This window comes from Scyliorhinus torazame, chromosome 21 (genome assembly GCF_047496885.1).
Source record: "Scyliorhinus torazame isolate Kashiwa2021f chromosome 21, sScyTor2.1, whole genome shotgun sequence".
Classification (NCBI taxonomy): Eukaryota; Metazoa; Chordata; class Chondrichthyes; order Carcharhiniformes; family Scyliorhinidae; genus Scyliorhinus; species Scyliorhinus torazame.
Window position 1 is genome coordinate 81505264 of NC_092727.1, and position 23971 is coordinate 81529234.

Below are 23971 nucleotides of genomic sequence, written 5' to 3' on the forward strand. Positions count from 1 at the left end.
ACTACCCTTTGTGTAAAAAAAACTTCCCTCACACATGTCCTCTAAACTTTGCCCCTCGCATCTTAAACCTATGCCCCTAGCAATCGATTCTTCTACCCTGGGAAAAAGCTTTTGACTATCCACTCTGTCCATGCCCCTCAGAATTTTGTAGACTTCTATCAGGTCGCCCCTCAACCTCTGTCATTCCAGTTGAGAACAAACCAAGTTTATCCAACCTTTCCTCATAGCTATTGCCCTCCATTCCAGGCAACATTCTGGTCAACCTCTTCTGTATCCTCTGCAAACATCCATATCCTTTTGCCCGAAATGACCCCATAAAGTTCAACAAGAGGATCAGTGAATGCAGCCACGTTAGTGATGAGAGCCCAGAAGCCACAGTGGTGCAGAATGCAGGACATTACAGGAGCAAGAGATCACATACAGGCATCATCTATCTACGCCATAATGTTCAGACTGAGCACAACATTTCCTCAATCAATGAAGTTATGCTTCATTCCTACAATGCAAAGAGACATTTAATTATTGCACAAAAATATCCACTCACAGCTTTTAGCTTCTACAAAGTCAAGAATGATGATCTTCCTGGAAACCAGCTAATAGATAACCAGTGATAACTGGAGAGAGTGAGGAATTGCTCTCTCCTTCCTCTTTCTCCCCTACCCTGCACACCACATATAGCACCTTTAAGCTGAAGAGACATTGAATTTCACAATTAGGAGCAAGGAAACTCATTCAAGATGGGAGGGATGGTTAGGGGTTGAGAGTGGGCTAAAAGCTTGATCAAAGAAACAAGTCCGAAATAAGTTTTTGAAGGTGATGATGCTTAGGCAGAAATTATCAAAGACAGATGTAGGCTCTTGTTTCTCGTTTTAGCCTTAGTTTATTTGCTCTAATTCTGTCACCTTTGCTCTTGAGACGCCAGGTATCTTTCTGATACCGCCACGTGGTTCAAGTCCGAGTAATGATCAATAATCCAACACACCGCATAGTAAGAGTTAAATCAACGCTCATTTATTATATACAGCAATTAATACTTATACATTAATTCTACTTCTAAACTACTTCCTACCACTTACATGCCAATACTTAACTTTGGAAATGGCCCACCAGGTCAGGGAAACGAATGGCCTTTCGAATGGGTTCTGAGCCTGCGGGATTCAAAAGCTGGTACAGGTCGATAGTCAGGAGTGTCTATCTGGTAGCGATCGTTGGAGTAAAACTTATGTTGCCTTTCAGAAGGGTCTCGAAGGGTGCAGAGAGGAGAAGGGTCGATTTGAACTTGGCCCCTATTCTTATACTCCCCAGGGGCTTCCCGCCTCTCGGGGCGGACCTTGAACCTGGTTCCAAGTGATTGGACTTGGCCCCAATCACTTGGTTCAATATTCTCCAATACTGGAACGATTCCTTGATCGAGGGGTGGTCGTTTACCTCTCTTTGTGTCAGCTCCTGCTGACGTCGAAAGGTCTGGGTCGGCTTTATGTGTCTATTTTGTATCAATTGTTCCCGGGGATTGCTGATTAATATGCAGATGGCTGGGGTGTTGTTATGTTGATGGCTGCAGGTATCGGTTTGGTCTGGCTTCTCCAGAGGCGAATACACTGTTTTACCTGCAGCTGTCTGTTTGAATCCTGTTGGCTGATTTTCCCATCAGCCTCTTCCGTTCGCCATTTTAAATCGGGGTTTGACCATTCTAATGTGGAGTCAGCCATTTTACATGGCTACACTCTTCCACCAAAAGTGGGGATGAAAGAGAGGGAGAGGCAGGGCAAGAGAGCGAAAGAGTGTAAGAATGGGAGGGAAAGAAGGGGGAGGGATTGCACTAGAGGCTGGAATCCAAGAAATTGATCAGCACAGAACACAGGGTGGATATGTTTGCAGCAATAGCATGGTACAAAATTATGAAGGAATTTTTAGACAAGGATAGGATTGTAAATTAAACATGTTGCTAAATATGTAGAAGATTAGTGAGCAGTAGCCGGACATGGAGCAGAGCAGACAATGCCCCCCAAACATTAAATTATTGCAGGGCAAAAGGAGCGAATTTGGGTTGGCCTGACGTTTTTTGCTGGAAGTGGGTGCGGAAACCATTATGCACCATAAAATCCTGCACATTGCATCTCTCTTGTAGTTTATCAGTTGTTCTTTGCGTCCGAATCACTTTTCATTATTTCCTTCCATTTCAATTCACAAGCTTTTTTTCTTTACTAAACTTCCTCAATCCTTCACCAACACTTTGCTGACAATGTAACCCAAGTAGAATTCATAATCTAGTATTTGTCGTTTTCATACATTTTCTTTAATTTATATATCTGGCCTTTCTCTCTCCTTCAGCGATTATTCAGAGATGGACATTTTCTAACATAGAACATAGAACATACAGTACAGAAGGAGGCCATTCTAGCAAAACAAAACTTAATCTGTTCTTTGTTAAAATACCACTGTCCCCAAGGGATCACATGAAATGATGGCAGCTGCCTGTCCAATGTTTGATTGTGTGTAGTCCTAGGATATGCCAGAGTAGTACTCTAAATGTTGCTCTGAAGATTCTTCATAATATGCTGACCATACAACATGACACCAAAAGCAACTTGCATTTATATAGTGCCTTTAATGTAATAAAACACTTCACAGAAGTGATTATCAACCAAAATGTGACATTCAGCTACATCTGGATATATGAAGACAGGCAGCCAAATGCTTGGTCAAAGAGATAGGTTTTAAGGAATGTCTTAAAAGAGAGATAGGTAGAGAGGCAGACAGGTTTAGAGAGCAAGTTCCAGAGCTTAGGGCCTAGGTAGCTGAAGGTTCAGCCATCAATGGAGGAAGAAGGAAATTCAGATCACTGCAGGAGACCAGAATTGGAGGCATGCAGAGAACAGGAACGGTTGGAGGTTTCAGAGATAGGGAGAGGAGTGAACCCTACATTTAAATACTGTTACTACACCCTGAACAAGTGTGCGGTCAATTCCAGCCCCACCCGTCCCAGGGTTACAGCACAAGTGAATTAACCAATAATTTTTCTAAAAATTCCCAGTTTTTGTCCCATGGCTGCCCAATAATTACAGTCACCAGGTTTTGTAAGTTGAAACGCAATCACTGTTTATTCATGACAAGAATAATGGTGAATATGCAGTAAATGCAACTGAATAAGAAGCTAACTTATTACCCCCTTTAACTGTCCTACCCTCGACCAACACACACAAGACAGACAAACACAGAGGAGAGGGGACGGGGTAAAAAATAATAAGGAAGAAGGTCAAAAGATAAGTCTTTGCTTTCACTGGTGCTTCTGTAGCAGGCTTTCCTCACAGCACACTGGTTAATCAAACAAAGTCCTTGGTTTGCAACCTGTAATAATCTTCACTGTAGTTTAGAAATGCATTACTCAGATTTTCCTGGAGAGGCCCCTTGGGTTCACCTCAAACTCTGCTTTTAGTCGTGGTTTATTTCCAGGCCTCTGCATTTTCTGGAGAGAGAGTTGGTCAATTTACATCAGCCTTTTCTGCAGAGAGAATTGGTCGGTTCTCCCCTGCTTGAGCTTGTAATGGTTCCCCTGTATATAGATTCATACAGGCTCTCCGCCAGTTCAGAAACACAGCCTTTCTGGAGAAAACAGACTAGGGAGTAGACAGCAGTCCTTCTCAGGATTTCTAGCAGTCAAACTGAAACCAAAACTCAACCCTTGAAGCTCTGAAACATTCCAGTGGGATCAGATCTAATCACCACCCTTTACCGGGCAGAGTACAGCCTTTTGAGCCAATTCATTGACCACCAGCCAAATCAATCAAACCAAGTCATCACTGATGTCAGTCAATCTCGAATTACTTGTCTAAAACAGCATAGTCTTCCGGAAACTTCTGTTTGAATTAAAGGCACAGATTGCTTACAGGCTGCTTTGCCTTAAAAGTCACAGGCCTATTAAACATCCATGGATCAAAAATGTAACAGCAAAAATAAAAGGGGAAATAAGGGAATAAACAGGAACAAATAGGAAGGACCCTTACAATGCCTGCATGACACACTCTTAACTGCTGCTTCAGCTTGCAAAAAAAACTAGGTTTTGGCTTTCAATTTTTTTGCCTGAATACGGAATCCTGACTAACCAGAAAATTATTTATTGCGCTTCCCATGTCTTCCACAGGTTGTTTAATGTAATTTCGCTGTGCTACATGGACAAATGATGGGGTGACCCAATCAAAACATCATGAGAATATTGGTTCAGTCAATTGACTATAAGATGAAAAGCATCTTTAGAGAAAGGGAAAAGAACAGTTTCAAATGATGACATTTTAGGGACCAAGGTAGGAAAATAGGATAATGGGTTTCTAACCATTTAAATCACTATGATTGGGTGAGATAAAATACCAGTGAAATCCAGCCACAATTTGAACCACAACACCCAGTTCATAATAAGCAGTCATTTCAAAATGTGAAATGAAAAAGGGAAAATATTCCCATGCAAAATAGTATAGCAGAAAGTTGCAGCCTCATTGTAGGTGAAAAGCACTCTCATTAGACTACATGGAGCTAAATTGCAATCCGAGATTCTTAAAGACGCCAGTTGATATTTATTAAGTCATGTTTATGGGGTCATCACAACAATAATGACAGGCTATACAGAGGAAAGAGAATCCAAGGAAAGCATTCAATGGTGTATGAATTGCAATATTAAGACCAAATAGATCAATCAAGAGATAAGTTACACAGAAATACAAGGAATAGGCCAGAGGTTCATCATAGTTTATTCCAAAGAATATATATATTTGGTTATATCATGCACCAAACCATTTCTTTAGTCACTTGAGATAGGTGAATTCTTTAGAGTATTTGTGCTGCCAGTTCCTGAAAAGACCCCCAAAACAAAAAAACAAAATCTTTAAGAGGAGCTTAGTGAACAAACCAATATCATTCAGTCAATCATTTAATTTGCATAATTCATAATTCTTTGCAACGTTTTTGCCTGGATTGTAAACAGAAAGATAGCAGGAAATGTTGCAAGTCTGTCCAAAGCAATTTAAAGGAAGGATTTATTCCACCATATTCATATATGGGAAGATATCGACTAGCGGTATTGTGGCACCATTGTAATTGAGAGAGAATTGAGGGGGGTGTGGGGATTGAAAAATTAAGCAATTAAGCTTCAACAGATGTGCAGCCCATGATTTAGGATGTAGCGACAGAGATTTATTAAAACTACCAGAAACACAAGTGAATACAGTACAGGCAGGTCCTTTTGGAGACAATATTTACATGAGGGAGCCCAGCTGAATGATTTGAAATGCTGCAAACACACAGCTGTGCTCAAAACATAGTGTGTTCTTATTTCAAGTCTGAAGTTTAAGTTTTATTTTAGACTGGAGAATTATTGAGTCTGTGCCTGATGTTACATTCTTTCCAACTCATTTTAATGGAATACTATTTATTCCATTTGTATTGTGTTCACAGTTAAAATAAACATTTCTATGTGCTGCTGGCCAGTTTGAAGCATTAGCGAAACCATTACTGAGCATCTCAGGCTTTTAAAACTTGATTGAGAAAAATATACACACATTTTATTAGTAATGATACAAGGATTGAGGGACAAAATAAACTGGAATTTATCTCCTTAGAGCATTGCTAGAGTAAACAAGGAGAAACAGTCTCCACATGCAGGAATAAAAAACAGAAAATGCTGGAAATACTCAGCAGGTCTGGCAGCACCTGTGGAGAGAAAAACAGAGTTAACGATTCAGGTGTGTGACCCTTCATCAGAACTGGGAAACGTAGGAGAGTTGGTAACCAAGAGACAGGTTTAAGACAATTAGAAAGAAAGAACCAAGAGGGGCAACAAAGTTATTATTTTAAAAGCGCTACATAAACGTGTGGGAGTAAAGTAGATTCAATAGTAACATTCAATAGGGAGTTAGAAGTTAGCTACGGGGCTGATATTTAAGCAGGGCTGCAGGACAGGTCATGGGAGAGGGGCTAACGAGTAGCTCTTTCAAAGAACTGGCACAGACATGGTGGACCAAATGTACTTCTTACAAGCAGTTATACAGGTGTCAACATTTGTGCACACAATGGGAACACAGCAAGGCATCTGGGGTTTGAGGGACTCCGATGCATTAGGCAATACTACCTGACTTTTGGCAAGGTCTTGGGATATTAATTACTGTCTTAAGTGCTGTCGGGATTGATTACTGCAAACAGTACTTGCCCTTTTATTTTCCATATTTGGCAACACTTTATCCAAATAGTTCTAGTTACATAAACCACAACTTAATTAAAATTAAATTCACGTTAGACACAGCTTGAAGTCTTACAGATTGTTGAGACAGAAAGAGATATACATCAATATCTTTTTTCGGATACTGTACGGACAGCTGTGCAATAATGTTGAGACTAGTGCTGGCAATGTATTGTACAGGACAGATTATCTACGCAATTCTGCACAATTGTGGGAAAACTGATGGAAGCCAAGATACTACACGTGGATAAAATGCAAAACAAACAGTTTTGGCTGCTTAATTTATTAACTGAACTGGACACTTCCTGAAATAAACAACATCCATATCTAAGTCTCGGGCTCAATCAAGCCTGATGGGTCAGTGGATGCACCGTGATAGTGCATTATGAACATATAAATTCAGCCCCTTGTGGCGACTCCGACATTCAACAAGGTAATACTGAGATAAGGAGACATTTCTCTACCCAGAGTGGTGAGCCTGTGAAATTCGCTACTACAGAAAGTAGTTGAGGCCAGAGCACTGGATGTTTTCAAGAAAGGGTTAGATATATATGTCTTGAAGCGAGAGGGATCAAAGGATATGGGGAGAAGGCAAGATCAGTCTATTGGGTTGGGTAATCAGCCATGATCATGATGATTGGCAGAACAGGCTTGCAGGGTCGAATGGCCTCCTCCTACTCCTATTTTCTATGCTTCTATGTGTAGCCACCTGGGTTGGCCACTTCCCGACTTAAAATGGAGATCCGCAAAGGATGCAGGGAAATTCAGCCAACGCAGGAGAAACAAGCAGGTGCAAAGTTTCCTGTATATTAGAACTTGCAGAAACCCAGACAGCACTGAAACCAACAACCATCTGCATATTAATGAGCGATCCCCGGGAACAATTGGAAACATTTAAGGTAAACAAGGCCATGCCAGACTACTCGGCGCCAGCAGGAGCCAAGACAAAGGAAGGCCAACGGGCACTTAGGGACCGCCCAGTGATCAGGGAACAGCTCCAGTATTGGAGAAATCGATTCAAGTGATCAGAACTCAGTCCAATCACTTGGAACCAGGTACGGGGTCCACCCCGAATGGTGCGAATCCCCTGGGGACTATAAAATAGAGTCCCCAAGTTCAATTTGTCCTTTTTGGCAGGGTCTCTCAGCAGCTCGAAATAACCCTTGAACGTGACCTGCCTAAGTTGCTGCATCAACCAAGTAAGTCTCCAGTCAACGCACGCTACGAGATAGGCGCTCCTAGCTACCAGTCCATACCAGCTTTGAATCCTGCAGACTCAGAATCGAACGAAAGGCCATTTGTTCCCCATACCTGGTGGGCCAGTTCCAAAGCTAAGTATAGGCATTTTAGTGTTAGAGATAGTCTAGTAAGTAGAGTTTTATACATGAGTCGTGATTGCCTGTGTATAATAAATGTGTTTTGATTTGAAACGTACTAACTGGTGTATTGAGTTATTGATCAGCACTTGAACTTGAACCTCGTGGTGGTATCATAAAGATACCTGGTGACTCTAGAGCAAAGATTATAGAAACAGAGCAAATTAAGTAAAGACACAACAAGCAACATTTAAGAGCCAACCAAAAGTTAGCAACATATGGTTTTGAGATCATGGCTGATCTGATTGTGGCCTCCATCTACTCCCAGTAACCTTTTGACTCCCTTGTTAGTCAAGAATCCATCCACGTCTGCCTTAAAAATATTCAATGGCCCTGCCTCCACTGCTCTCTGGACGGAGAGTTCCAAAGATTCAGACCCTCAGAGAAAGTATTTCTTCTCATCTCCGTCATAAATGGGAGACAGACCCCTTATTTTCAAATCATGTCCCCTGGGTTTAGTCTCTCCCACAAGAGAAACATCTTTTCAGCCTCCACAGCACGGTAGCACAGTGGGTAACATTGTTGCTTCACAGCTCCAGGGTCCCAGGTTCGATTCCCGGCTTGGGTCACTGTCTGTGCAGAGTCTGTACGTTCTCCCTGTGTCTGCGTGGGTTTCCTCCGGGTGCTCCGGTTTCCTCCCACAAGTCCCAAGAGATGTGCTGTTAGGTAATTTGGACAATCTGAATTCTCCGTGTACCCGAACAGGCACCAAAATGTAGCTACTAGGGGCTTTTCACAGAAACTTCATTGCAGTGTTAATGTAAGCCTACTTGTGACAATAAAGTTTATTATCTGTCAAATCCACTCAAAATCTTATATGTCTCAATAAGATCACCTCTCATTCTTCTAAACTCCAATGAATAGAGGCTCAGTCTGCCCAACCTTTCCTCGTAAGAAATTCACCCCCATCCCAGGTTGTCAAATAAACCTTCTCTGAACTGCCTATAATGTATTTATACCCTTTCTTAAACAAGGAGACCAAAACTGTACACAGTATTCTAGGTGTGGGTCTTGTACAACTGTAGCAAAACATCTCTACTTTTATAGTCCATTTCCCCATGCAATAAACGGTAACATTCCATTTGCCTTCCTAATCATTTGCTGTACCTGCATACCAACTTTTCCTGATTCGTGTACCACAACATCCAAATTCCCCTGGAATCTCTCTACATTAGGAACATGATTGCTTTTCTATTCTTCCTGCCACAATGGGCAAGTTCAAATTCCCACGTTCTACTCCATACATATGAACTAGGAGCAGGAGCAGACCATCGGACACATTTTGGCCCACTCACTTAACCCATATCCCTTTGCAGACTCCTGAAGTCCTCTTCACAACTTATTTTCTGAGCTATCTTTGTGTTATCAGCAAATTTAGTAATCATACCTTTCATCTAAGTGATTGATATAAGTTGTAATTGTATTTCCTAAATGTAAGAAATTAGAAGTGTAGGAAGCTGAGTCAGTGAGTATGCTTAAAGCAGAGATTGATAGATTACTGATTCTTAATAATAATATTTATTAGTGTCACAAGTAGGCTTACATCAACACTGCAACACCGTGAAAATCACTAGTCACGTCTGTTCGGGTACATTGAGGGAGAATTTAAAATGTGCAATTCACCTAACAAGCACGTCTTTCGGGATTTGTGGGAGGAAACCGGAGTACCTGGAGGAAACCCACGCAGACACGGGAAGAACGTGCAGACTCTGTACAGTGACCCAAGCCAGGAATCAAACCTGGGTCCCTGGCGCTGTGAAGCAATAGTGCTAACCACTGTGCTACTGTTAACAATAACGTAAAAGGGTTATCGGGATAGTGTGGATAAAAGGCATTGAAGTGTCCAATCAGCCTTGATCGTATTAAAAAGCGAAGCCGGTTCGACGGGCTGAATGGTCTATTCCTGTTCCTATGTTCCTAAATAGTTGAAGCCCCAGCACTGGTCCATGTGGCACTTCACATCACATCTTGCCAAGCCAAAAATGACCCATTTATGCCTGCTCGGTTCCCTATTAGCTAACCTACCTTCTATCCATGCTAATATGTTACCCCCTACACATGATATCTTATTTTCTGTAGCAACCTTTGATGTGGCACCTTATCCCGTACTTTCTGGACATCAAACTAGAGCATATCCACAAGGTCCCCTCTAGCCACATTGCTTGATACCTGTTCAAAGAATTCCAATAAATTAATTAAACATGATTTTCCTTTTGCAAAACTGTGTTGACTCAGGCTAATTGCATTGAGGTTTTCTAAGTGCTCCCCCATAACATTCTTAATAATAGCAATTTCCCTGAGGCAGATATTAAAGTTATTGGCCTGTAGTTTCCTGCTTTCTGTTTCTTTACGTGAATAAATAAGTCACAGTAACTATTTTCCAATCAGGTGCGATTTTTCCAGCATCTAGGGAATTTTGTAACGTTAAAACCAATGCATCTCCAATCTCAGCAGCCACTTTGTTTAAGACCATAGGATGAAGTTTGTCAGTACCTGGGAACTTGTCAGCTTTCACTTCTAATAATTTTCACAGCACCCTTCCCCAGGTGAGTGTAAGTGTTTTAAGTTCCTCCCTCCCTTTCATCTCCGAATTTACAATTATTTCTGGTATGTTATTGGTATCCTCAGCAGTAAAGGTAGACACAAAATTTCAATTTTTTTATTTGTTCATGAGATGCGAATGTCACTGGCTAGCCCAACATTTATTGCCATTCTTGAGGACATTTAAAAGTCAACCACATTGCTGTGGATCCGGAGTCACGTGTAGGCCAGACCATGTAAGGATGACAGATTTCCTTCCCTAAAGGGGATGAGTGAACCAGAAGGATTTTTAGAACAATCGCCACGGTTTCATGGCCATCATTAGACTTTTAATTTCAGATTTCTCTTGAATTCATATTTCACCATCTGCCATGGTGGGATTCCAACTCGGGTTCGAATCTTCTGGGTCTATGGATTACTAGTCCAGTGACAATAGCACTATGCCATTACCTCCTCATCATTAACCAATTCATCCACCATTTCCTTATATTCCATTATTAAGTCCCCATTTTCACTCTCGAGAGGACCAACATTCACTTTATTTACTCTTTTTCTTCCTAAATAACTGTCGACACTCTTCCTAACTGCTTTTATATATTTAGCTAGCTTTCTCTTGTACTCTATATTCCTAGCTAGTTTTCTCTTGTGCTCTAATTTCCCCCTCATTAATCTTTTGGCCCTTCTTATGCTGTTCTTTACATACTGCCAAATCTTCAAACCTGCCACTCATCTTTGGAGAATTATACCCTTTTTCTTTTAATTTGTTGCCATTTCAACTTCTTTAATTAGCCACAGACGGTGCGTCCTTTCATTTCGAGTTTTTGGCTGAACTCATCCATCTATTCCGTCGATTGGATCTTCCGGTCCCGCCAAAAGCAAAGGGTGCAAACAATGGGAAACCCGCTGACAGCACCGGGAATGATTTTCACAGTAACTTCATTGCAGTGTAAATGTAAACCTACTTGTGACATTAATAAAGATTATTATTATTGAATGGAAGATCCTGCCACCAGCCTATGGCGGGCCGCCTCCACCGCTGCAAAACACACCACGGGGGAGGCAGGAAATCCCACCTTTTCTTTCTCACCGGAATGCATCTTTTCCGAGTATTCCTGAAATATCTCCATAAATGTCTGCCACTGCATCTCTACTGGCCTATCCTTTAACCTAATTTCCCAGTTCACTTTAGCCAGCTCAGTCTTCATGCCCTCATAATTGCCCTTATTTAAATTTAAAACAGTTGTCTTAGATCCACTCCTTTTTCTCCTCAAACTGAATGTGAAAGTCAATCATATTATGATCACTGCTACCTAGGGGTGTCTTTACTATGAGGTCACTAACCCTGTCTCATTGTACATTACCATGTCTAATATAGCCTACTCTCTAGTTGGTGCTAAAACATGCTTCTCTAAAAAACTGTCCCAAAAAACTCTTTGAACACATCATCCAGGCTACCTTTGCCAATCTGATTTGTCCAATGTATATGTAGATTGAAATCACCCATGATTATCGCCGTACCTTTCTCACAAGCTGCCATTATTTCTTCTTGAATACCCCATCCTACAGTGTAGTTACAAGCAAGGGGGCCTATAAACCACTCCCACAAGTTACGTCTTACCTTTATTTCTCATCTCTACCCAAACTGATTCTACATTTTGATCTCCAGAACTAAGGTCATCTCTCTCTATTGTACCAATGTTATCCTTGAGCTACACTGTCACCTTTCCTTCCTAAATGGTACGCACCCTTGAATATTCAGGTTCCAGTCTTTGTCATCTCGCAGCCATGTCTCTATGGCTATCAGGTACTACATATTTATTTCTATTTGTGTTGTCAATGCATCAGTTTTGTTATGTGTACTACATTCATTCAGATACAGAGCCTTTAGTTCTGTCTTTTTACTATTTTTGTAACCTCTAGCCTCATCTGCTGGGTCTCTCTTGGGTTTATCTTGGGGCACTCTGTCCCTTCCTGCCACACTCTGAACATCATTTTCCCCATTCCTACCTTGCTCTTTGTCTTAACTTCTCTATTTCATTGATCACATCTTTCTAAACACGATTGCTTGTCCCTACTATTTCGCATAAAGCCCTCTCTACCACCCTATTTGTACGACTGGACAGACTACCCATCCCAACCATGTTCACGTGGATCCTCCTCCTCCCACTGCAAATCCCTCTCCAACCCCGAGCAGATGTTCCGGACCCTGGCAGTCAACACCGCTGCCTGGACTCCCGCGCTTGACTGCAGAGAACTGTGTCTATCCCCGAGGATATATACTGTCTGCAACTACCACTAAATTCCTATTAACTGCCCCTGCTTGAGTGACTTGCTATGTTGTACCTGCTTGAGTGACTTGCTATGTTGTACTATGTAAAAAATTATGAGGGGCATAGATAAAGTAGACTGGAGTGATCAATAATCAGGGGACATAGACTTAAGGTTAAGGGCAGAAGGCTCAGAGGGGATGTGAGGAAAAACTTTTTCATCCAGAGGGTGGTGGGAGTCTGGAACTCACTGCCCGAAAGGGTGGGGGAGGCAGAGTCCTCAAAACATTTAAGAAGCAATTAGATATGCACTTGCGATGCCACGGCATACACGGCTATGGGCCAAGTGCTGGAAAATGGGATTAGAATAGTTAGGTGCTTGTTTCTGATCGGCGCTGACACGATGGGTCGAAGGGCCTTTTCTGCGCTGTAGACTTCTCATAATTCTATGATTGTGGTCAGTTTTCTACAACTTACTTCAACCTATGAAACCTTACAATTAACTAATAAGCTGTACAGGCTTTGAGATGATCAAGCAAAATATTCACAAACCAGCCACTTATCGGTTTTCCTGTGGTGTCACACTTTTTCTCAGAATGCAGTGACTCCACTCGGGAGCAACATTCTGGATGCACTGCCTCTGGAGCCTCTTTTCACCAGCTCGTCTAGGTGATGAATTATTGCCTTGAAGTAGGCTTCTCGCCAGGTGCTTACTGCGTCCAGGTCCTCCTTTTGCCTGCTCTTCTGAATTATAGTGATCAGGAAATCTCAGGTTCAAATACTGCCCTGTGCCATTTAGTCAATCTGAGCCAAAGCAATAGTGGGAGCACAATAGCCCTGAGCACTATCTGACAACTAATTTGGAAAGCATGTGTGTAAAGTGATGGGTATTGAAATAACAATGAAGGACAAAATCATGCATGGTTACAAATTACCTCATTGCCAAATCACCAGTAAGCATTCAGTCCAGATCAGGTGTGAAAAAAATGCTAATTTGAGCAATCTCCCAGACAATTGACACTATCTACAGATGTATAACCTAACATGCTCAGAGAACAAAATTAAATTTGGTTTCCTGAAAGCTGCAACACTCTATGATATAGAAATGAACCATACAATAAGCAAACAACAAAAGCAATTTGCTTTTCTATAGCACCTTTGACACCCAAAGCACTTCATTGAGTGTTATCAAATAAAACACAACTTTGAGCCACACGTAGCAGTGACAAAAAGATGGGTTTTAAGTAACGGCTCAAAGGAAGAAGGGAATTAGTGTTAGAGGGGAACAGAGGTTGAGGGGGCTAATTCGAGAAAGCTTTTAGGGAATAGGCAGCTGAAGGTGCAACTGCCAATGGTGGAGTGATGAAAATCAGGAATGCATAAAAAGCCAGAGTTGAAGGCGCACATATCTTGGGAGGCGGTGCGGATGGAGGCAGCTAGAGAGAGAGGAGGGGAAAGGCCATGAAGGCATTTCAAAGCATGGATAAGAATTTTAAAATTGAGGCAATGCCAGATGAATGTCAATCTAGGTCAGCGAGCACATAAGAAAATGGGACTAGGCAAAAGTTAGGATACAGACATGAAAAGGAAAAATACTCAGAATACACAGCAAGTAAAACAGTATTTGAAGGAGAGAAAGAGTTGATATTGTAGATCGAAAGTCATTAAACTGTGAAGACCGATGATTTGAAAGCAACAGTAAGGAAAATCTGTAAATACTTTAAAATGTCTGGGGTTTCACTTGGAAGGAGTGTTTGAGGCCCTGAATGACAGGAAGCGAAGAACTCCAAGGGCATGTGTTGCATCACCTGCACTTGTAACTTGTATGGAAAGGTGCCAAGGAAAAGGAGTGATTGAAGCATGGACCAAAATGTTGCAAAGAGAGCAGTTATTTCAGAATGCTGAAAAGGGAGGGGAAGGAATGGGAAATTTAGTAGTGGCATCAAGTTGGGAGGATCATCTGTTGAATGTGATAGGTGGAAGGAAAGGATAAGTGGAACCCCATCATGGTTCTGGGAGGGAGAGAAAGTGTGGAAAATGAGACAAACTCAGTTGAGGGCATTGCCCACTACCATGGAGGAGACTCTTTATTCAGGAAAAGGGAAGATGTATTGAAAGCAATGGCGTAGAAATGGGAAAAATTGACAAATGTGACAAAATTGTCAAAATGTGACAAAGCTCGAGAAATTGGGAGAATGCAGTAGAGTCCTTGCAGGAAAAGGGCGGGAAGAACTGTCTTAAGTTATGGGAGTCAGTTGGATTATAATAAGTATAGTAGGAAACAGAGATACAACAGGTTGGCGCAACATCGAGGGCCGAAGGGCCTGTACTGCGCTGTTATGTTCTATGTTCATGTGAAGGTCAAGATTACAAAATTTTCCAGTTCAGGGAGATAGCTGGAAGACATATCAATGCAGTCAAAGTATAGGATTAGAACAAGGAATGCCCCATGCACCCCTAGCATGGATAAAGGATTTGTTAGCAGATAGATAGGACAGTGGACATGAACAGGATTTTGCTCAAGCTGGAAGGCAGCAAATGGTGCAGTGCCACCAGGATCAGTGCTGGGGCCTCAGCTATTTACAGTCTACACTGATGACATAGATGAAGTGACAGAGAGTAATGCATCTAAGGGGCAGCATGGCAGTACAGTGGTTAGCACAGTTGCTTCACAGCTCCAGGGTCCCAGGTTCGATTCCCGGCTTGGGTCACTGTCTGTGCGGAGTCTGCACATTCTCCTGGTGTCTGCGTGGGTTTCCTCCGGGTGCTCCAGTTTCTTCCCACAGTCCAAAGATGTGCAGGTTAGGTGGATTGGCTATGCTAAATTGCCCTTAGTGTCCAAAAAAGGTTGGGTGGGGTTACTGGGATAGGGTGGAGGTGTGGGCTTGGGTAGGGTGCTCTTTCCAAGAGTGCAGACTCGATGGGCCGAATGGCCTCCTTCTCCACTGCAAATTCTATGATGATACCAAGCTAGGTGGAAAGATAAGCTGTGTGGAGGACACAGAGAAGCTACAAAGCGATATCAAAAAGTTAAGTTCTGTAGAAGGGGCAGATGGATTTAAAACGCTAACTCTGTTTCTCCCTCCACAGATGCTGCCAGACTTGCTGAGTTTATCCAGCATTTTCTGTTTTTATTTCAGATTTCCAGCATCCGCAGTATTTGCTATTATTTAAGTAACTGGGCAACAAGATGGCAGATGAAGTATAAAGTGTGAAGTAATTCAGTTTGATTACAAGATTAAAAAAGCAGAATATTATTTAAAAGGTGAGAAACTTGCAAGTGTTGATGTTCAAAGAGACCTGGTTGTGTTCATACAAGGAACACAGAAAATTAGCGTACAGGTTCAGCAAGCAATTAGGAAGGCAAATGGTATGTTGCAATTATTGCAAGGAGATTGGTGTGCAGGAATACCCATGTCTGGCTACAATTGTACAGGATTTTGGTGAGACCACATCTGGAAATGGTGTGGAGTTTTGGTCTTCACATTTAAGGAAGATATATTTGCATTGGAGATGGTACAGCAAAGGTTCACTAAAACGGTTCCTGGGATGAGGGGGTTGTCCTATGATGAAGAAGCTGAGTAAACTTGGCTTATATCCTCTGGAGTTTAGATGAGAGGGCATCTCACTAAAACCTACAAAATTCTGAAGGGGCTTGATGAGGTGGATGCTGAGAGATTGTTTCTGCTGGTCGGGTATCCAAAACTCAGGGGGCACAGCCTCAGGATAAGAGGTCGCTCATTTAGGACCGAGAGAAGGAAGTTAGAATGAAATGAATAGTAAAGAATCAGATAAAGAAGAAACTGATAGACAATTAACTGCACTGAGGGCCTGTGAGATGCAGATTAGACCAGCAGGTCTTAACCGATACTTTGTTAAGCAAAATGGAATCTAGCAGTCTAGTGGTCTAGATCATAGCCTCGCTCAGTTTCCAAAATGTTTTTTGATCTTAGAGAGTCAAGCTGTTGTGCCAAAAGCAGAAGTAGTGATCCATGTTAGACCCCAGAATTTCTACTCTAAACTAGAAGGATTCTTATAAGGAAACTACAGATCCTGTGTGATGCTTATTTGCTGGATCAGGGTCAAAGTGTTAAAACCTTTCAGGATGTTGTTTTGGGGAAAGTGTAGTCTATAGTTTAGGAAAGTAGATAGATTTAGATGGGGGGGTGGTAATTCAAGTATACCATCTGCGTAACAATTATTCTAGTTGATTATTTACTGTTGCCTTGCTTGTGTATTTCAAAGTTTGATAAACTCATTATCTGAATAATTTAAAACAAGACTGACCCCTTTCCTCAACGGCTTTTATCTCTCTTCCCACATTTAAAAACCTGCGTTCCTTGTTTCCCTTTTGGGATGTCCTTCTATTGATCAGCGGGATTCATAACAGTTGTGACTCTTTGAAATTCTCGACCGCAGAGGGTTGTGGATGCTCCATCTTTGAATACATTTAAGACTGGGATAGGGAGATTTTTGGTGTCTCAGGGAATTAAGGGAAATGAGGAGTGGGCAGGAAAATGGTGTAGAAGCCCAAGATCAGCCATGATCATATTGAATGGTGGAGCAGGCTCGGAGGACCTGCTCCCATTTCTTGTGTTCCCACAAGTAGACAGGCACATACAAGCATTGTGGCATCTTTTATTGGAAGGAAGTGAGTAGAGCTACATAAGAAAATTGTTTATAATAAGAATTAGTGCAGCGAGGCAAAGGAGGTCAGTGGAGGAAGGAGCCTCCAATGGAGGAGGAAACCGAGGGTCCTCTGCATATTGAGCTCAAAGTTCATTAAAGCCCAAATGAGGTGAAAGATGAAAAGGAACAGAGTACACTCCAAGGACAGCTCTGAAATAGCATGTCAAAAAGAGACATCAAGAACATGTTGTAGTGCATGGCGTTCAGTGTGGATCTCAGGTCGTGGGGAGAGTAGTGGTTCCAAGAACACCTAAAGATCATGGGAAATATCTGTAATTTTGGGTGGATCTGAATCTTGGAATTTAAGTGGGAATCTATGTGGAATAAATCAGAGCCAGAGACAACCGCTGAGGAAAGGTAAAAGAGACAAATGGAAATCCTGTATGATACAGCCAGCAGTTTCAGTTAAGTTCAAGTTTATGGAGGATAGAAGGAGGGAAGCTGCACAGGAAAGCATTCAGATAGTTAGGTGTAGAAGTAGAAGTAACAAAAGCATTGATGGATGAGCAGGTGAGCTGAAGGCAATGTTTCAGAGGTAACAAAAAAGGTATTGGGTTGGATCCCAGCCCAAGGTCAAATACAACTTAAATGTTGCAAATGGGTTGTCAGCCTTCGGTAGTAGCCAGAGAGAGGATGGAGTCAGTACATGCCAGGCCCCATTGGTAGTCCGTGCAGAGTTAACGGATTTCAAATGAGCAGCAATTGCAATTGGATTTAGGGCGAGATAATTCTAGATTCTGATCCCCGTCCAGTGACACTGATGGAAAGTGTTAATTTGTGGAAACCTGGGGAGGGGGGCACCAAGTGGTTTGGCCTCTGCATGAATAGCTGTCTTTGCAGTAAGGAGCATCTATGGAATCACACAACTGCATGAGTCAGTCACCAGAGGACAGTGAGATGAACAGATGGCAGGAGGAGTAAACCACATTAAGACTAGAGGCTTATGTGAAACAAAGTTGTACCGCTTCAGAGAGAGGAGATGGAACAAGTTGTGCATTTATCCATGTACATCACTCAATAGAAGATTCACATTGGATAGCCTGGCTTATTCCATCATAACTATAGTCCAGGATCACATCACATATATGGAGAAATAATTAAGGTGTCGGCTAATTGTTGAAAAACTACTCTCACGTAAGGAACGATAAAAGGAACTAATGTTTTCACATTGATACAAAATGTCAATCAACGTACTCTCAAACTGTACAATCTTTGCTAATTTGTTATAAACAAAAACTACCAGCAGCTACCTTTCCAAATCTTCCCAGTGTGGTCATGAGGTTATATGGCATTATAATATTCTTTCATAAAGAGTTCATTGTATCAATGTACTTTAAACTATTCACTTTTAGATCTCTAGCCTGTGGCTTCCGAGATGTAAGGTGAATTCCACTCACTTATTTAAATGCAAGATGACTGCTGAGACCCATTTATCCAGTTTCCAGAATACTGAGTGAATTAGGTTATTTGTTTAAAATTGCCTCCTGCAGACAATAAAAAGCACACTATTGTTCCAGAAAGAGTGCATTTCCTTCTCATTTGTATTCCATAGGGTCATCTTAGTGCAGATTAGAAAAAAAGTTTAAGGATATAAGGTATTAAGAATATAAGAATGTCATCTGTCAGAAGTGTCTTGTTGCTCTGATCCTCATAACAACCACATTTTCAAAGGGACTGGGGAAAAAACAACTTTGACAAAGAGTCATCTAGACTCTAAACATTAGCTCCGTTCTCTCTCCACAGATGCTGTCAGACCTGCTGATTGTCCAGCATTTCTGTTCTTGAATCTTTTGGGGTTTGAGGTTTCTGGTGTTCACTGAAATGCAGAAATCCTCTGTGCCTGATAAAGACTACAATATTTCACAAGACTAACTTCTCTGTGCCTCAAAAGGAAAACTCAAATTATTCGACTCCAAGTAGTATGAACGGCAAATAATAGATAAAGGGGAGAATTAACCCTTGTGAACTGTTCTCAGATGTTTTACATACATTTATCGTGTTTTACAGTAATTGCCCAATATCTTTACTACTGCGATTTAAATATGATTACCACTGATTTGTTTTTAAATGATGTAGCACAAATTTTGTTTTTAAAGACACTGGACAGAGTGGGAATCTTATCAGAATTAATTATTAAACACAGTCTATATTCATTCCTGAGAGACTGGAAAGTGAAAGGGAGGTCACAGATTGAAAGGCACACAGCTCGTCAAGTTGTATCATGCAAGAAAACAGTGTTCAAAAATTCCACAAATAATAAGTTATAAATAAATCTGGTGCCAAGCAATAGACCAGCTCTAAACCTGCAGTCAGTTTTCATTCAATAACCAAGATAGATCTAATCTTTTCAACTGTGGAAATCCAATTATTAATTATGAGAATGATATCAGCAGGCCAACGTGAAAGTTTGAGATGCTATCTTCTTTCTGCTTATGCATCCAAACAAAATATACTGCACACAGGAAGGAAGGAAGGCAGGCAATCACCCTGAGCTAGTCATGTGCGCCTTTGTATCATTCTGCTGGAAATGGCACCTGCGAAGGACAGAGCAGGTGCCCAGCCCATTTTCCTCAACAAACTGAATGTGGCAGAGACAACAGTTAAGGGGCACGAAGCACTAAATTAAGATCCTTTCCCTTTGTGATCAATGATTTTTTTTTTTTTTTAAAACACCGCTTCTTCCATCCTCTTCTATTCATTGTTTTTTGTTTGTCAGTCTCCATGCTTTTCAGTTCTTGGCTCACCTGATCCAAGGTTTGCATTCAGCCTTTACTTTGCTCCTTCTCACATGAGATGAAGTAATGCAACACCAGGCAAGACTATAATAATAGCACCTGAATTAGAGGAGATAGAATGCTATTAAAACGGAACTTCACTTGTGTTCTGTAGGTTGATGCAGTCTGGCTTCTAACAACAAAACGGGGCAGGTTAAAAAAAAATCCTGTTCTATCAATAGCCTACAGCTCAGCAGTGAAGAGGAATAACAGGTAGATGGAGTAGTTGACCTCCAAAGGTGGCAGCTAAGAGGGAAGCATTCGCTTTCCAACTCTAGTGCTTGCGTTTGACTTTAGTGCAAAGTGAAGTAATAAAAGCTCTCTCTGTCTAGGTGCCATATAGACAATCCAAACTTGGGCAGGCATAGATTACAGCCCAGTCCGGAATTATGATGCACTATCAATTCTTCTGCAGAAACATAGCCACCAACAGGGCTGAAGTATGAACAGATGAAAGAGTACCTGTTGTGTACAGACTCTGTCAAACAACAAGCAACTATACTGCTGTAAGGTGTTTGAGCACAGCAGATGGGTGGAGGAGGAATAATATTTTATTAATGACCACAACAGGCAGGTCATCCATCCTTTGACACTGCATCCTCCACACAACAGGAAAACAGGAACACATAGGTGGCACAAAGTTGAGGTTGGGAGTGCTGAAGATGGATAAGGCATAACAGTTGTCAGGCCAATCTGCTAAAGGCATCAATTAAATCTCAGCAGTTACATTTCATGAACTGCAAGGATTGCTTCACAAGTCTTCTATATGTCATCAATAGAACATGATTGAGCTATGCCGAGGAACAAATGCCCAGGAACAAATAAAATGATAGAGTCTGTTCATTAGCTTTTTGCAAAATGGCTTTAGTATTTGACGCACTCGGCCATCCATTGGCTACTGCTGCTTAGTGACCTGTTACTTTGGGTCCATGAGCCATGAGCAAAGAAAAACTGCTGAGATGATCCATCTTTTTTTGTGTGAGGCCTGGAGCTCTGAGAGTTATCTACGTCAAGGGGATCATATCCTAATTCCGGCTTGTGTAGTGATGAATAAAATGATAAAAATAGTTTCTTCACCCAACAATAATAAGAATGATCAAAAGGAAAGACTCCTATGGAGCATTTTACCACCTGCAACACTATGGTTGCATTTCCTTTTGCACAAAGAGTGTGTTGATTCTCAAACTGAAGGAGCGAGGCTAACTCTTACACAACGTGGAGGATACTGAATGAAGATACGATACGGTCAGTTTATAATAGAAAAGGTGTAATTCCAGACAGAGAATAGAAAATAAATGGCATACAAAACATTGGTGTGAAAATAAAATAAAAATTCAACATCATGAACTGATCTTGTAAAATAATCAACAGCAGTGTTAGCACCTTCACCAGCAGGATGGAAAGGAAACGTGTGGGTATGTTCTCACCTGTCTAAAGAATGAAACTTTCTCATCAGAAGTGCAGCCAAATTTGTGAACGCTACAAAGTTATTCCTCACAGTTTTTAGAATATTGGCTTCTAGAAAATCCACAATCACTTCACCTTATTGAGACAATGGGCATTAAAGCTTGCCTTTTGCACTTGTGAAGAAAACCATTGTGCAAGATATATATAGAAACTTAGGAGCAGGAATAGGCCATTTGGATTTTCCAGCCAAAATAAAAGACATGTTGAATTTCACTTTGTTCATATATGAAAAGTCTGGAGATAATTCTGGAAAGTATTTGTATCTGTGATCATTACAATGAGGATGCTTTGATCCTCTCCTCTATGTCAGGTACATCCTCTCTATCTACAAGCTCCGAAATGACAAATGCTGCATTAAATCTGTGGAGTCAACAGGGCTTCAATATTGCTTTTCAAATGTTACATTACATTATTTTGTAACACTGTTACATTATTTTGTTGGGAATCATTAGGCACAAAGATGAGCTGCTCTTGCTACTTTGACTCAAGATATTGAACTGACCATTAAATTAACAAAAAAATCCAATAGATTTAGGACTCCAGTCAGTTATGGGAGTAGGATAGCACAGCCCTACAGGGCCACACCAGCCTATTCCTTTAGCAACCTTATTCAATAAAAATGCTATGAAATGTTGTGCTAAGTCAGTGAAAGATAATTCGACACAAAAAGATTACAAATAACAGGGTCCTTTTAGAGATCCTGTATGTTTTGTTTTTTCCCACCTTGAGAGTCATCCGCTGATCCCGTAGTCCAGTTAGAATAGAGGACCCGCTCCCCAGGAGATCATCCATTCCTTTGTGTGCATTGACTACAGAAGTGTTAAACTGCAAGGACTCGTCTATTGCTATTGAGGTGTCAGCATCCTGCACAAAAAATGGGAGGTCCTCATTACCCGCTCTGATTCTTCTCAGTATCAATATAAAACAAAATGTATACGGTACAGTTCAGTACTTTTTTCCCCAAACATTTAACTATTAGGGCAATTTTGCTTACAGGCTATCCTTAATCTGTGCTGGCATAACATATTTCATTTTTCAAAAAAAGGATTGTGCAAATAATAAATAAAAATGTAAATGTCAAACAATATGAAAACAAGAGACCTCTACTGTTATTGTAAATTGAAGTAATCGTCGACTTTACCATATAATTGTGATACTACTGTTCAGGACCAAAAAAGAGAACATCTTTAATCATTTGCTTAGCACAACTGCTTCACAGCTCCAAGGTCCCAGGTTCGATTCCTGGCTTGGATCACTGTCAGTGCGGAGTCTGCACGTTCTCCCCGTGTCTGCGTGGGTTTCCTCCGGGTGCTCCGGTTTCCTCCCACAGTCCAAAAATGTGCAGGTTAGGTGGATTGGCTATGATAAATTGCCCTTAGGGTCCAACAAAAAAAAGGTGAGGTGGGGTTGCTGGAGCTTAAGTGGAGGCGTGGGCTTAAGTGGGGTGCTCTTTCCAAGAGCTGGTGCAGACTCGATGGGCCGAATGGCCTCTTTCTGCACTGCAAATTCTATGATTTACTGAATTTGTTCATATGAAAGTGAGTGTGTGATTCTACATTTGCACCACAGCTATGGTATTGGTGTCAACCAGTTTTGTGGTTTTGATCAAAACTTCCAGCTTCTCTCAAGTCAAAGTTAGATGCTGCCTCAGGATTTACCTTGCAACTTAGCATTGTGTGAAGTGCAAACAATCAAATGCAATCTACGGTTGTAATGATTAGACGCTGTTAAATGGAATTCAAATGCGCTTCAACCTGTTAATGCGGCGATTTGATCATCGATACAAAATGAGCTGAACACCCAATCTGTACCAAGTTAGATCTCAATCAGGATGGTGGCAAGGATAATGAGACTGGTTACACTGTTTGTGGCTTTGGCAGTAGGGGTGGTGGTAGTAGAAGCATTAGATTTCTTGTTTGCGGTCAGTATCGATTGATGGAAATACACATTTGTGGGCATCAAAGGATGGTATCAAGCTCATGGTCAAGCTGCACATCAACACTTAAAATATCTAAACTCACATGACAAATGGTCACTCAGACAACACACATATACCAGGCAACCAGGTATCCACAACACAGGACCCTAGTAGTGAGTCAATGGTTGGGATTTTCCAGGCTTCTCCCCGGCGGGTTTTCCAAGGGAGGTGGAAGGTCGCGATTGGGTGTCAGCAGGATCTTCTGGTCCTGTCCCACAAAAGTCAATGGCCATTTGCGCTGCTTGCCAGCTGCGCTGCAGGGAAATCCGGCAGCCAATAGCATCCTCCTTCGCTGTTAGCGAATCCGTGGCGGGGGGGGGGGGGGGGGGGGGGGGGGGTCGCGGCCACTGTCTCAAAAGGAGTAACTTGGTGGGAAAAATGGTTGCAAGACATAAGGAGAGACCTGCTGTGAAAACCAAACTGTACAGTTTGTTGGAGGAATGAACTGTGATCAGTACAAGGTCTCTTCCAACGTCATGAAATTTCAAAGAGCCCAATAGAGGTATGTGACAAAGAATAAGTGGAACAATGCTTTCAGATACCCACAGCCAGCTTTCAGTAAAACGACTTGGGTTCAGATTTTGGGGCAAAAACATTTCTTTGTCTGAGGACGGTCAACATCTAGGACAAGAAGGGTGGTGGGGTAAAGTAGA

General features: G+C 41.5%; 1 protein-coding gene across 3 annotated transcripts in view; it reads right to left on the reverse strand.

The window, feature by feature from the left end:
• gosr2 (golgi SNAP receptor complex member 2) overlaps nt 1-23971 on the reverse strand; it is a 110298-nt gene that overhangs the window by 13101 nt on the left and 73226 nt on the right. For 2 of the 3 annotated variants that reach the window (XM_072486985.1, XM_072486984.1), the window contains exon 5: nt 22064-22204. The exons of the other annotated variant lie outside the window; for it this stretch is intronic. In XM_072486985.1, coding sequence (XP_072343086.1) covers nt 22064-22204 — 141 coding nt within the window. The remainder of the gene's footprint in view (nt 1-22063; nt 22205-23971) is intronic. 3 annotated transcript variants of the gene reach the window in all.